General features: G+C 43.6%; 1 protein-coding gene across 9 annotated transcripts in view; it reads left to right on the top strand.

Moving 5' to 3' along the window:
* The window catches only part of LOC132954942 (serine-rich coiled-coil domain-containing protein 2-like), a 35446-nt gene extending 19950 nt beyond the window's left edge, over positions 1-15496 (top strand). For 3 of the 9 annotated variants that reach the window (XM_061027484.1, XM_061027485.1, XM_061027486.1), the window contains exons 7-14: positions 3238-3328; positions 3578-3662; positions 5373-5468; positions 5569-5662; positions 5817-5897; positions 6144-6230; positions 6619-6744; positions 12418-15496. In XM_061027484.1, coding sequence (XP_060883467.1) covers positions 3238-3328; positions 3578-3662; positions 5373-5468; positions 5569-5662; positions 5817-5897; positions 6144-6230; positions 6619-6744; positions 12418-12843 — 1086 coding nt within the window. In that variant the 3' untranslated portion in view covers positions 12844-15496. Of the gene's footprint in view, positions 1-3237; positions 3329-3577; positions 3663-5372; positions 5469-5568; positions 5663-5816; positions 5898-6143; positions 6231-6618; positions 6745-7013; positions 7180-7310; positions 7932-8905; positions 8946-12417 lie in introns of those variants that run through there. The other 6 variants (XM_061027489.1, XM_061027492.1, XM_061027491.1 and 3 more) reach the window with 6 other exon arrangements.
* Positions 15497-15828: the final 332 nt, after the last annotated feature.

Below are 15828 nucleotides of genomic sequence, written 5' to 3'. Positions count from 1 at the left end.
ATGCAAACATTTACAAACAACCTACAGATGGAGTTTATCAGAGACATTAAATGATACTTGACAAAGATGATTGCTTGCACACTGGCACCCTCGTGTGGCCTCTTTGAGCAGTGACACCCACAAGGGCAAGATGAGAAGCATGATTTAAGAACAACAGCAATAAATAAATTAGTCAATAAATACATAACCAAGATATTCTAGGATGCACTGCTGTCAAACACCATACCTCCACACACGCAGTAACCTTAATTTTATTCTCCTAACATCTGAAATATGAGTTTGAGACACGTGTAAAACATGATTATATGCCTCCCTTTCTCTGGCCTGTAATCGTCTTTGGTGTAGTTTTTCTAACTGATTGTTTGTTGTCTTGCAATAGTAAGATACAAATTGTGTGTTTACATGTTTGGATAATGCGCATAAAATCCTCTTTTTTTCTTTTTGTGCTTTCCTCTTATTGTAACGAGAAGACAAAGACATAAGAAAACAGAAAAGCTGGACAATGAGACATCTGACTCCCATACAGACACTTTACATTAACTTGTCGATTATTTACAACAAGCTCGGACAACAGTTAAAGAGAGAGACGTACAAGTTCAACAAGTTAAAGGGGATTCGTTAAAGGTGACATATTCTCCTCCTCTTCTTCAGTGTAAATAAGTGTCAGAGCTCCTCAAAACATGTGTGTGAAGTTTCTTGTTCTAAATCCACTCTGATCCTGTATTTGATCATGTCTATAAACCCCTCTATTTCAGCCCTGCTCAGAACAGGCTGTTTCTGTGTCTGTACCTTTAAATATGTAAATGAGCTGTGTCTGACCACGCCTATGTCCTATTGTTTACGGTGAGAAGGCAGACTCAGAGGGCAGAACAAACACCTAGCTGTGGGAGTGTCACCCACCTGGGGGAGGGGCTACTGCCCTTTGTGATGTCATGAAGGGAAAATCTGCAAACGGCCTGTTTGAGCACATATTTTCTGAAAAGTGGAGCAGGAAAAAGACGGAGAGGATGGACTTTTCTCATCATTGGGGGGGTTTGTAGATGGACTAGAGACACATGTTAGAGTTAGAGGAACATGAGGAAGAGGATATTCTAGAATATGTGACCTTTAATATTTTTATGTAACATACATTTATTCTAACTGCCTCCTGTTCAGGACACTTAACACCCTTTGTGAATAATGTTGATGGGGTGTTAATGTGCTCTTTCTGTCCTGATGTGGCCTGTGTGTTAATGAGCTGAGTGATTGACTCTAACGAGCTGGGAGCCTTAATGACGCTAACGAGGGACGTTAACGAGCTCTGAACTGATGTGTGAAGACTCCCTCTAACCTCTGAAGATGGTACTGTGTGTGTGTGTGTGTGTGTGTGTGTGTGTGCGTGTGCGTGCAGCTGTTACGCACTGCATCACATCAGACTGTTTGTGTTTGTGTCTCAAAGTCTGAAATCTTTAGAAAGGTCTTTGTTGTTTCTTTCTTTGTGTTTTTCTGTAAGGAAAAAAAATAGATTTTTGTTTGTCGGTGCAGAAAAGCTCAGTGAAGTGAGAAAGCGGTTTTCTAAGAGTGTGTGTGTTTCTGTGTGTGTAACTAAAACATTGATCGGTGCAGAGGCTGGAGCAGAGAGGAGGACAGATGGGAGGAAAGATAAAGAGAAGAAAATTAGGAGGAAGATGAGATCAGGGCGAGGGTGACGAAGGGGAGGAGAGGAGAGACATCATTTAAAACATAACTGGAAGAAAATCAAATAAAAAAGCATTGGGTGCAAGTTTTATCGCCATACATTTCTGTGAAGAACATACGGTCTGATTCGGATATATCAGCCGATATCTTTCTTAGATCTGTTCGATCTGCAGAGATAGATACATTTAGATAAACACATTTATTGTGTTGATTCCCTCAGTTATCAAACACTTGTGGTAAAGATTTATAACGGAGACACGATGGTCACTCAACTGCAAAGTAACTGAGCATGTATGTTCATCACCGCTCAACACTCTGGAGAGAGATGATGCTTGTTGTAATCCATGCGCCCTCTGCTGGTGACAGAAAACTGCTAACCCTCATACATCATTATGGACATTTTTGTCCATTTGGTCAAATGTTTCCTCTTCATCTGGTCATCATTTTGTCTGTGTTAGTGCATATGGCACCATTTTTTTAAGAAAGTCTCTCTTGACACATTTTGGAATGCAAATTAATTTTTTTTTAATAAAACAATAGAACACTGTGAAACATTTTTTGGAAGAGGACATTTTTGTCCTTAATGACTTAAGAGGGTAGTAAATTAAACTGATGCCTGTGGGCTAGTGTAATATATCCATCCATTATCTGTAACACATTGGAGGTGATCCCAGCTTTGATTGGGCGAGAGGTGGGGTTACACACTGGACTCGTCACCAGCCAATCACAGGGCTGACATATAGAGACAGACAACCAGCCAAACTCACATTCACACCTACAGACAATTTAGAGTCAGCAGTTAACCTAACGAGCATGTCTTTGGACTGTGGGAGGAAGCCTGTGTGTCATCCACCCATCACGTCTGACCTTCATACACGAGGATGAGCTGGTCTTTTAGTTCTTTATCGGGTGTTTGTGCGACGCTGAACCCGTCCTTCATGCAGCTGCTCCTTTCTTACAGAAATATTGAATTACTTTTTTATTTTTGTGCTTTTGTGTTCTTGTTCAGGGATTTTATTTTGTGAACGCACAAGGGCGACAAACACTGAGCAGTGTGTGTCTGAGTCGATCTCACCTTGGAGAAAATTAGAAATAAAGTGGATAATTATTCAGATATTCAGATGTAATCTATTCCCTGTTTTATTAAGTCTTCTCCGTCCTTCATGTAGAACGTGACAGACATAGAAACACAATCCACCATCTGCTGCCAATCAGTGATATTCAGTTTGTTTCCCAGAACTCCTTTTAACATTTGTTTTCAGAAAGCTTTTTTTCTCCGATATGTGGACTGAAAAATATTCTTAACTGTTAATCATATTAAAGAAGAGAAGACAGGAAACATGAACAAAAGCATCTCTCTCTCTCTCTCTCTCTCCATCTGTCTCTCTCTCTCTCTCTCTCTCTCTCCATCTGTCTCTCTCCTCTCTCTCTCTCTCTCCTCTCTCTCTCTCCTCTCTCTCCCTCTCTCTCTCTCCATCTGTCTCTCTCCTCTCTCTCTCTCCTTCTCTCTCCATCTCTCTCTCTCCCTCTCTCTCTCTCCATCTCTCTCTCTCTCTTCAGGACATCTTGAATAACCTGGAGTCTTGTGATCTGGACGATGACGACCTCATGCTGGATGATGACCTCCCAGAAGACGCCTCTCTGCACAGCGGTACGTCTCTTTGTTGGTTTGTTACAAGGTCACACTTCCAGAGTGCTGCCGAGGCGCCATTGAGCAAGGCACGAACCCCAACAGCTCTCTCCACAGGTCCTGTCTGTGCATGTGTGTAAGGTCTCTCCCCTCAGGTTTAATAAAGTCTGTAAAATAAATATATAAAGCTGATTTATCAGATGAAGCTTCTTCGTCTTAATGAACGTTTTCCCCTCTAAAGCAGCTCCTCCTGTTTTTATCTCGCTGCAGATGGAGAAGGGATTTCCCTCATGGCTCAGTGGAGGAGGAGGCAGCTCTGCTGGGGAACTCAGGACGTCCACAATGACAATGAAAGGTGAGCCCTGTCCTGGTTTCACCTGCACTATCACATCCTCACTGTCTGAGGTGAAGTGAGGCTGCTTATCCTTCAGGGACAGAAAACTCTGTGAAGGAAGAGGAATATATGGAAACATATTCAGATTTATCAATAACACTGCTGCAGCGCTGCCAAAGATTCAACCGACGGGGGCAGGCGAGGTCAAGAAGACGATTCTGACTTTTGGTTGCTTGAAAGTTTTCAACAGAGATTTACCAGATGATACCACAGAGTTATTTTTTTTTCTGTTTTGGGAGCATGAATGTGTGCAGCCTGACTCGTGTCTGATTAAAACATCAGCATGTGAGGAATCAGAAGCGAGGCAGAACGCTGCAGGGCTGCCAGAGGGCTCGAAGAGAGTCTTTGTAAGAGGTTTCAGAGGGTTATATAGAGCAGGGGTTCTCAAACTTTTTTAGACCATGGACCCCTTTCAGGTGTGAAATTTTTCTAAGGACCCCCCTCATTATCATAACATTGATAAGCATGTATTAATACTATGTAATAATGTACTTTGCAACGATAGAATTACCAAGTAATTCATTTTATAAACTTTGAGAAAATGTTGGCTCTCAGGTGTTTTTTGTTTTGATTTTTTTTTTTAGCATTGCGCACGATGAAGTGACAGACATGTCACAATCATATCAGAATTGATCTAATGGCACAAAACTAAAGTGGCCGGGTGTATTGGACAAAATAGCTGATGTTATTGGTGCAAGAGGTCCCAGTTTGTAGATATGCTTTTACAATGATATAGCACACTTTTACATTTGATTGTAAATTATTCCGCAGACTCCCAAGCTATGGTTCGTGGACCCCTGGGGGTCCTGGGACCCCACTTTGAGAATCACTGATGGAGAGGGTTGAAGTCGTCTGTTGAAATTCTTGGTTTCATAACTGGGAAACATGGTGTGGATTTTAGCGCCCTCTGCAGACTCATCCTGGGATTACTCCAACATACGTTTACCTCATGATCTGAAACTTTGCCCACATTCAGTTTGGACATCCAGTGAAAGTCACTGAAGGGTTTACTTCAAGACGATCATCTTTAAAAAGCAAATTACAGAATGAGATCCGGTCTGGAGGAAACTTTTACTCCTTTGGATGACTTTACACAAATCCTGCCTTTAAGCTGAATGTTTCTGTGGATTAGTTCTTTAATCATGTAACAAAGCTTTTATAAATGACGATGGGTTACAGTTAAAGTGACAAACACTGAGCAGCCTTACAAACAAATATAGAATGATTCATGACTGTAAGACATTAAACAGACAGGAAGTAATAAATCAAAGCAGATCGCCCACAATCATAAACACATCAGGCAGAATGTCTACATCATCTTAAAATCAGGAAGAAACAGAAGATACTGATGATCGTGTGTGAGAGAGAGCAGTCGTTTGTGATTACTGGTGTATTGAAATATACTGTGTTTAATGATATAAGCTGGGTGCGAGGGCTTTGTGTACGGATTTCACGCATCCAATTTATTAAATATAGTTATTAATTATGAATAATTTTAGTAATTAAGTAACTAATTTGAGACTGATTTTAGTGATAGTTTGGTTATATTTAAGAGTTTAAGAGTTGATGAAACATAGTTTAATGATATTATTATTTATATTAATAATAATTAAATATAATTATTAAAGAATATAACCAAAATTGACAACATGTGTCTATGATTCCCTTCAGTGATTTCCACTGCTACAAGCTGACTGAGGATCCTGGGAACAAGAGGACGGATGTGACCGGGGACGGAGATCTGATTCTGGACCTCTGTCCTCCGAGGTGATTTCAAACATCTTCAGTATTGATGTGCAGTAAATCCAGAGCTCGATTGTTTACATGAGGAAGTTTAAACTCTGGTCTGTGTCCTTCATCCCGTCAGGTCTCCTGGTTTTGGTCTCGACGTGGAGGAACTGGCTGAAGACTGTTCAGCTGTTAGGTCGCAGCTGGAGTACCTGCAGAGGTTACTGCTCCAGGTGAGAGATGGGAGAGAGGAACAACACAGAGACAGTGCACGATAACAGAGAGGTTAACAGAGACACCTCAGTGCGCGATAACAGAGAGGTTAACAGAGACACCTCAGTGTGAGATAACAGAGAGGTTAACATGTGTCTGCTGTGTGTTGTTCAGGAGGAGGACGCAGACGAGGACACTCTGACCACGGACACTCTGAGTCCAGAGAATGACTCGTCCCACAGCTCAGACACTCAGGTGAGCACCTTCACATCTACTATCTAACTATTACAACTCTAGAGCCGGGCGCACACTCCACGATGATGGGCTGATTGAGACCACTGAGGCACAACGCCCGATCAGCTGCTCCCGATCGGTCGGAGGGATTTCTGGCATGTTTCATATTTTAGGTCGTACATCTGCACCGCACTCGCACAGTGAGAGCAGAGCCACGAGCCATTTCATGACTTTATGTTATCGTGTGTGTGTGTGTTGTGCGTGTAGGTGCAGGCCCTCCTGCAGGAGGTGCAGCAGCTCAGAGAGGAGCTGAGGAGCAGAGATCGAACCATCGCACAGCTCACAATGCAACTGGTCTGTCCCTCTCTCTCTCAAAATATGAGTTCAGCAGCTAAACAGTTCAAATGTCACCGTCAGAGAAGCAGTTTTTTCTGTGGTCGTTTATTTGCAGCATCAATATCAGATCGCCTTTTTACGATGATTATAAATCTCTGAACAGGGCAAAACATTTCTTTAAATCCATTTTATATCACCTGCAATCGATCCGTCAGCTCAGACTCGTGTTACCAACAGTTTGTCTGATTGAGATTTAGTGAAAAAGGATATTTAGGTATCTGAAACTTACCTTTCAGTAGAAGATGTTCTTCATGAACTCGGCCTTTCTTTAAACTTAAAACGATGCATTATCTGTTGGTTCGTTTGTGTGTGTGTGATTGTGCATGTTCCTGCTGTGTGTTAGCAGACTGTTCCCGCGGCAACCACCAGGTGCCGTTGCCAGGAGACCTCAGGAAGGATGGATCGACACACGCAGACGAGCGCGACGGAGAGAGAGAGCGTGGCCTCGCAGACGCCGTGGAGAGAGCACACGGTGAGAACACGCACTCGGACATAAACTCTGAATCCTAAATGATCGGTCGTCGTTTTGAGAGCTTCAGATTCATAACGATATTCAGCAGGCGAGTTTACTGATGTCTCCTGAAATGATTCTGGGTAATGTAGTTGTGTACCTGAGGTCGTTGTCCCTGCTTCTCTGTAAGCTCCTCTTTTTTTCCTCTAAGTAGTCCCTCGTTTCTTCATCGCCCCCCCCCCCCCCCCCCCCCCCTCTTTTTTATAACCTCTGTGGACGTGATGAATCAGCTTCCTGTCCTCCTCTCTGGCTCCTCCCCTCCATCTGTGCGTCTGTCTGTCTCTCCTCAGGCTCCTCCTCCCGTTCTTTTCCTCTCTCCTCCCTGGCAGTATCAGCGCTCCAGGCCTTACAGGGGGAGGCCGAAGCCCAGCATCCCCTCCCACCTCGCTAGAAAAAGTGAGTCATGTAACCCCCCCCCATATCTCCCGAATTTCCCACATCCCATCCTGCAGACTCTTTTCTTCATCTCATCTTCACATTTCTTTATTTTCCTTAATAAATATAATTCATACTTTTTCATTTTAAAGTTACTGAGGATGGATTCACATCAGGGACCCGGGTCCAGATCCGAGAACACCCTGACCCCAAAGTCCAGTTTGATCAGTGTGGACTCAAAAGTACAGTTCCCGAGTCCGCTTGAAGAGGTGGTCTAGAGCACGATTCATGTGTACTTGAGTAGAAAAGAAGAAATTGTGCTCAAACCAGGAAGTGGACCGCTTTATGACGTAACTCTAAACGGCTCCTGACGCTTCAAAAACCGTCATATCAGCGCAGAGTGACCAGCGGAGTCGGGCAGAAAGCTCGCAAGCTAGCGGGTCTGTGATCCCCGACTCTCTCTGCAGGCTGAGAGCTCGACTACCGTACTGTAGCTAGTAGAAGAGCAAACTCCACAAAGAGAAAACAGACGGTTACTAAAAGAGCGACACATCTGAACAGAAACCGCTCGTTGTAGACTTCGCTGAACACGATAGAAATCATCACGCTGGACGGCGGTTTAAACTTTTTTTCTATCTGGGAAACCTCCAAACATCGACTGCGTCTTATAAACCGGTGCAAACTGTATTTTGTGTCACTTCTTAATGTTTCAATATGAAACAGAACATTTTGCTCCTGTTATTTCCATTTCCATCTTTATTAAAAAGGAAATAATCTTCAGAAAAGGTAAAGGGGGAATAATGGATTTGAAGTGTCTAAAAATGTGAATTCTGGTTGGCGTTTTTTGTTTTGGATTTTGAAAATTAAAATAAATCAGAGAATCGAAAAAGACCAAGTACTTTGAGTTTTCTGTTTTATCTTTCATCATGTATTCTTAAAATGTTTGTCACATTTTGATAAAAAGAGAGAAGCAGGACTCATGTCAGAGGTCATGGTGTCTAACCGGGGGACGCTGAGCCTCTCCGTCTGAACTTAATTAATTTTACATTTAAAATTATGTTCAGAAGACACGAGAGTGCCCCGAATCAGGAGCTCTGAATTAGACGTCTCTGAGCTTCTTTTAACTTATTAATGCGAGTGAACATTAGCGGAGAAACTTCACCGAGTTCAGACTTCAGTTCACTTCAACTTTTTTTTAAAGGTCCCGTCTTCGCTCCATGAATCCATGCTCTCCACTTTCTCCACTTGTTTTCTGCTCAACATGAACATCCTTCATCTTCTCCTCCGTCATCCTCAGGCCGATCACGTCTCTGCTTGTTAACAGTTCACACTGAGGTTGTTACGATACCAGAAATTTAAAAGTCTAGTAAAAATCGAACGATATCCAAACCTGTTTGTTACCACGGCAACAAGTCCTACACACCCGACGTGGTGTCATTTCTCGGTTTTTAATCATCAAAAATTGATGCAAACGTCCGCTGTCTAAACTGCACAAAAGTACGGCAACATTTCTGTGCTGATATTCTTGTGCAGATTCCGACAGAGTTCTCTGAATCGAGTCACAAATCTGAAGTTTTATGAAAACGTTTTTTTAATACACCTGAGATCTCAGCGTTTAAAGATTTGTGGTATCGTCGACCTTAGTTTACATGTCCGTGTGTGGGTTTGTTGTGTGTATTTTTCCTCTAACACTCCTTCCTGTGTGTGTGTTTTTTGCCCCGCCCCCCTCCCGCCTGCTCTCGCCCAGGAGTGGAAAAACTTGTGCTTTACTTCAGTGACACGGCGTGGTACGGTACCAACTTCTTATCTTCCTCCTCCATTCCCCCCCCTTCATTTATCCTCTTTCTACTTCCTGTCACAGACAATGTTTTGCTTCTTTCTGTTTGACAAACTTTGGAGTTAGTCGTAGTTTTGGACCGACCGATGTGGGAACAGATTAACAACAGTGAAGTAAAGTCGAGTCCGGAGGCTCGTTATGAGAGCTTCTTTCTAATTGGTTCTTAAATGTTGAAGTAGACGAGCTGCTCCTCGATGGAGTCATCGCTCTGTGGGGATGACATCACTAAGGACAGCACAGAGGATTGTGGGAGTTTAGCGTATCGGCTAACATGCTGACCTTGTTGGACTGGACTTTGTCCGTCTTTCTTGATGTCATGGCTGCAGATTAGAAACTCAAAACATCTGAGAGAAGATTGAAAACGAGTCCCAGCGCTCCACATGAATTCAAGTTTAAACATAATTTCTAGTTTCTAACAGAGTTTATGCTCCGCTAACATTTAAAGTGTTGCATCAGCTCCGACCTTAAATCTTTCACCGCGCTCCGAGTAGGTGTGACGTCCTCTGAAAAATACAGCTGTCATGGTGAACACCTGAGGACACTCTCCTTCCTCTCCTCCTTTTCTGTTTTCTGTTCTTCTTCTCCCTCTCCCCCCCCCTCTCTCGCTCTCCCCCTCTCCCCCCTCTCTCCGTCCTTTCATGAGTTATTTATGTCAGACGGCCTCAGACCCTTTGAGACATTAGAAAAGTCCCTGCAGTAGACTGACATGCTGCAGCACCATCAGCCACCACCAGGTGTCAGTGTTCACCAGTGAACTCGTTGTTCTGCTCTACAGAGAAAGCCCCTCGAGTTTTTCACATCAGACTGTAAACTAACGCAGTGTCGCCCCCTGCTGGACAGTTTGACATGAACATGATAACTGTGCAGATCTTCTGTAAGAGTAACAGCTGAAGGAGTGCTTCGCTTTTTTGTTTACTGCAGAAAGAAAACTATTTAAAGATAATCAAGTTACAAATATGTTTACTGACTTTCACTTTTCATGTTACTCTGTTGATTTTTATTGGTTTATATTGTCAAATAAGTCAGTCACAAGTTCCTTCCTGGAAGTCTTAGACTTGTCCAAAGTGGAAGTGTAATGTGTATTATTAATGAGTAAACTGAGGGATCAATAAACGTCAAGCCAAACTTTTTAAATCTTAAAACATTTCAACAGTCCAGCAGTCTACTACAGACTATCAAACGTTGTATGTCATATGTTCTGCAGACTTCATCCTAGAAATGCAACGGTACGGCCTCCACGGGTTCATAAATTAAGGTTTTAAGTACGAGCTTCCATGCAAAGTATTTCTCTCTGATTGGCTCAGCTTGTGTGTGCCTGTGAGTCCATGCGCTGGGCTGAGGAAACCCTGTGCCCCTGGTTAATTTCCTGCAGCGCTCCGGAGGTGGAGGAATGTTTGCAGAGGGAGCACTCTTAAAGTTGTTTGTCTGTTGATATAAATGAAGTCCACATGCAGGTCTTAAGGTTCAGAAACATCTCGCTGAGTGTAATCTACTTTTTATGTCTGATTCTAAACCTCGTCCTGCAGCTCAGACGTCTGAACGATGTTGTTTGGCCTTGGTGTGGCGTGTACATCATCTTACTTACTTACTTTACTTTGTGATATCGAGCTTCTCTGTGAGAAATCTCATTCTGCTGACGGAGGGAGACACGAGAGAGGGGGCTGTGAAACCAGAGGAGTTCAGGACGGATAAAGAATCGGAGAGTTTACAGCCGAGTTTATATCGATCGATAACCTCAGACTGAAGCACACGATGGATTTCAGCGCTCTGGGTTTTTAACCTCTCTGTGTAACTCAGAGTGTAAATCAGACCATTAGAGTTAAGATGAGAGCAGGACGCAGGATTTTAAACATTTGAAAGAAATGAGAAGCTCAACGGCTCACTCAGTGAGCCGCTGTGGTATCTCTATGTTTGTGAGGACCAGTCAGCCCAAGAGAGAGGATGTGTCCAGAAGTCCAGGACGTTTTCTTAAACGCTTTGGGAATTTCAAAAGAGCGTCCCAAAGTTAATAAATAACCATGAAAATAGAAAGTAGGGTCATTTTTGGACATTAAAGGTCACATATCTGAAATCCTCTTCTCCATGTTCCTCTAACTCTAACATGTGTCTCTAGTCCGTCTACAAACCCCCCAATGATGAGAAAAGTCCATCCTCTCCGTCTTCTGCCTGCTCCACTTTTCAGAAAATGTGTGTTCAAACAAGCCGTTTGGAGATTTTCCCTTCATGACATCACAAAGGGCAGTAGCCCCTCCCCCAGGTGGGTGACACTCCCACAGCTAGGTGTTTGTTCTGCCCTCTGAGTCTGCCTTCTCACCGTAAACAATAGGACATAGAGCAAGAAAGACCGAGACACCCGAGCCCTTCCAGAGAGGGGGCGTGGTCAGACACAGCTCATTTACATATTTAAAGGTACAGACACAGAAACAGCCTGTTCTGAGCAGGGCTGAAATAGAGGGGTTTATAGACATGATCAAATACAGGATCAGAGTGGATTTAGAACAAGAAACTTCACACACATGTTTTGAGGAGCTCTGACACTTATTTACACTGAAGAAGAGGAGGACATGTGACCTTTAAATGAAGGTTAATTATTAGAGCGAGTGAGGAGACTTTTCATAGATTTATGGTTGAAGGTGAGGACTTTATCTTCAACCATATTGTTCAAAATCAAATAAATGTGATAAATAAATATAATATACGTATATAAAGCTGATAAAGAGAGACACACCTGCATCAAAAAGGTTAGCACTCACACACACACACACACACACACACACAGATGAAAGCGTGGAGGTCCAAAGTGACCAGCAGTCATCAGAGAGAATAACTCACATTGTTATTCTCTCAGCAGTCTGAGAAACTTTCTCTCCTCACCTTTCATCTGTTCAAACTGAACACACAGAAATAAAGTTTGTTATGGTTACGTGTAGAGCTTCTAATCGCACAGTGACACGGTGTTTCACTTCCTGTGATGTCATTTGTTTGCATCCTTTAAAGGAGCAGTATGTAACTCTGCCCCCTAGTGTTTAAAATGGGTACTGCAGTCTAAATTCTAAACATCATAGAGAGCTGTCTCCCCCCCCTCCTCTCTAGAGTCCATGCTCACTCAGGTCACCATGTGGTGGACTCTGAAGCTTCAGTGTTTATCCAGCTCTGCATGGGTCTGTAAACCTTTCTGTGTTCTAACCTCTCTCGCAGTCGTTATAAGGTCACACGTGCAACAAAAGAAATAACCTCAGGATTATATTTGAAGCCTTCAGTTGCAAAAATGATAAAAACCTTAAACGTTCCCGTTTTTATTTAACATCGATGTAAAGGTCGTTTTCTTAAAGGGTTAAAACGTTCTCGTGTCAGATTTATTTACCAGAAGTTGAGAAGATATGGATCGTAGTTACTGATTTATTCTCTTTCTTCTCTTACAGTCACAGATACTTCACTCCTCCAGCCAGGACGACCAGAAACCACTGACACATCAGGGCTTAGCTCCAACTCCACCCCAAGCTCCGCCTCCAGCTAACTCCAGCTCCACCCACCCTGACACCCACGCCCCAGAGGGAGGAAAGGACGGCGAGAGAAGAGCGGCGAGAGAAGAGAAGGGCGACACAAAGGAGAGAAAAGGAACCTACAACCGATCCCTGCAGCACCCCCTGCCCTCTAAACTCCGCCTCTTCCTGTCTCACACTTCCGGCGCTGTCTCCAACTCCTCTGCTGCCTCCACGCCGCCGAAGACGAAGGCGGTCAGGCAGCTTTGTCACGAGTCAGAGAGCAACGGCACCGCTAGAGTGAAAATGAAAACGACCACCTTAAACTCCGGCTCGTCCCGCCTCCCGAAGCCGAAGAGCCACTGAGACGACGAGCTCTGAAAACGCTCCCAGCACGTTAAATAATGGACGCTGTAACGGCGGCTTAACGCCACACGGTTAACGCCACACGGTTAACTTATTTATTCTTTGATTTTCAGCACGGACAATAAACGTGAAACTATGGATACACTCACTGATATATTCTGTAACTTCACTTCATGTTTAGTTCTGTTGACTTTGGCCTCGTGTCCACCGGGCTTTTTTTCTCCGAGCGCCAGCGTTTTTTTTCAATTGATTCCAACGAGTAGAGAGCGTTCGCAGCAGCAGGGCGGCGGTGTGAAGATAAAGCAGCGCCCAGTGTCCCCGCTCTGAGCGCTCAAGTTGAAAATCTTCTGTCTGATCGGGAAATGAACGATCTCAAATATAAAACATGCAATGAAAAGTAACGGAGCATGTTGTCAACAGACTGTTGTCATGGAGACAGGACGGACGCGCAGCGCTTTTCTTCTCAGCGCTCATACGCTTCATGCGAGCGCTCGGTGGACACGGGGCCTCGGAGGGAGGAAACGTGCAGATTTTCATGCTCGGCTTGGAGGTTAATTTAAAGGAATAAGGACTCTTCTTCGTTTCCTCGATGACAGCTGCTGAAAAAACACAGGAAATAAGACAAAATATAACAAAATAACAGACGAAAAAAACTGACCAGACGGTGAACAATAAAACGTGTGATTCAGAGATTAACCTCAAACTACTTTAACTAAACTCTCAAAGTGTCGGCTCTCTCTTGTTATTCAAGGTCAAAGGTCAAACCTGAAACACAAACATGTAAAGAAGCCCAAAGTGGAGGCTCGTCTGAAAACGTTGTGATGCTGCTCGCTCGCTGAGTCAGGACGCAGATTAACTCGTCCTCTGCCCGCCTCTCTCTCTCTCTCTCTCTTCGTTTAAGAGAAGAAAACCAGCTGAGACGGTCGAACGAATCCGCTGACATTTCCAGACGTACAGAAACACTCCCATCGTCTTTCATCAGAGCTTCTCTGTCAGGAGGAGAACCGCGCTCTGCCACGCTGCCTGCTTTTATACCTGTGACTGTGGATGCAATCAAATATGCAAATCATCACAAACGTCATCACGCGTGACCTGCAGGACGAGAGGAGGTCAGACTAAGAATATATGCAACATTAATCTGAGACCCAGCTCACATTTCATTAAACTATAAAGTTTAGGAGTTTAGAGGAGACAGGACGGACAGCTCATGTCCTAACCTTCCAGCTACCAGAAGCCCCTTTTATTTCAAAATAAAAGAAAACATCAAGTAAAGTACCCCCAGCTACAGACAGTTCAAACCTTCAAAATAAAAGATTAACGGTGACTACTGAAATTTAGAGATTCATCAAAATGAAAATTGTACTCGTTTGTCAGCGCTGAAGAAAACTTATTTAGATATTTTTCTAAACCTGCAGAAACGTGGAAACGCCGCCTGCAGCGGCTTGATTCTGTGATGTATTTGAACTCTTTGTGTTTCAGTGAGAGGTCCATGAACTCTGTAAACGCATCCGTTCTGTCCACGGTTCCTCCTCCTGCTGCTTCGTCTCATCGTATTTAAACACGTATTTAAAATAATTCACCTGAAGTCGACCTTAAAGTAACCACGGTGATGAACTTGTGCTGCTCGCCGCGTGCTGTGCGGGGAACTTACACTTTAATTTATTTGATGATAAACTTGAAGGACGGGTTTTATTATGTAAAACGCCGTCCTGCCGTTTCCTGTCACCTGCTGCTTTTTGTTGTGCAATAACTCTGCCGAGCGTTCGACCTCGCGGCGTCGCCGACTCTTATTTATGTTTCTGTATAAACTGCTGTAATTATTATTATTGATGTTCATATGAACTCTGAACTGTTGCTTGTGAAGCGTCTCAGTGTGAAAGAAATGCACTTTAAACAATCGACAACCAACGCTGCAGAGCGCCGCTCAGCCCGGCTGCAGAGCGCCGTTCGGCTCGGCTGCAGAGCTTGGAAACTTGAAATGTTCACAAACTGAAACATCACTCGTTGATTTCTCTGTAAATTTCTCTTCTCTGTTTTTGAATCCTTCTGGGTTTAAGCTGCTTCATCAACGCTGCATTCATGTCATGAGGGGGGGTTTGTGTGGTGCAACGTGAGAGCGTATGTAACCCACGCCTCCAGGAAGGGCGCCAAGCGATGAAGCCAGTTCTACATGGTGGCCGAAGCTGGTACTGCAGCGTCACATAATGACATCACGCCCCCCGGGGCTCGCCAACCAACCACACGACCACCGGCGCCCCAAACATTTTATTTTGAAGAGGAATTAACTCACAGAAAACTACAATCATGGCGTCCTGTAGATCTGAACTCGCCTTAAAAATGTTCCCATATGAATGCAGCGTTGGCGACTCACGCCCGTTAGCTCTGTTCTCATTGGTTAAGAATTCAAACCCTGCTGTGATTGGTCAGAACTGATCGTGTGTTTCAGTTCTGCTGTCGCTCTGAACATAAATAATGTGTGACTGATATATTCAACAATATCACATGTATTTGTTTAGTTTTTTTACCTGTCATATCAGCCACTCCCCTCCTGGTTGCTGATTGGTTGATATTTCTTGTCCTCTTCTGTCATTGGCTGAGACGTCTCTGATGCTGCTGAGAAGCTGAAATAAAAAATAATCTTCAACAAACTGAATTACTGAGTCTGTTTTATTTATCCTGCTAAAAAACAAAATAAAGAGTCAAATCCTGTCGGACACACACACACACACACACACACACACACACACACACACACACACACACACACACACACACACACACACAGCTGGTTGTAATCCTCACTCAGCAGGAAGCTCCTCGTCTTGCTTCCCCTCCAGCAAGGACAAAACTCCCTTCAAAATAAAACACCACAGAAGAAGTCATAATCTTACTTTATGCCTCCATCAGCCGAAAATAAACAACGTGTCAGAATCTTAAAACCTCAACCTCAACCCCCCCCCCCCCCCCCCCCTTAAATTAATTATT

The sequence above is a fragment of the Labrus mixtus genome, chromosome 21, assembly GCF_963584025.1.
Source record: "Labrus mixtus chromosome 21, fLabMix1.1, whole genome shotgun sequence".
Classification (NCBI taxonomy): domain Eukaryota; kingdom Metazoa; phylum Chordata; class Actinopteri; order Labriformes; family Labridae; genus Labrus; species Labrus mixtus.
Note: the sequence above shows the minus strand (reverse complement) of the source record. Positions and strands in the feature narration are given on the sequence as shown.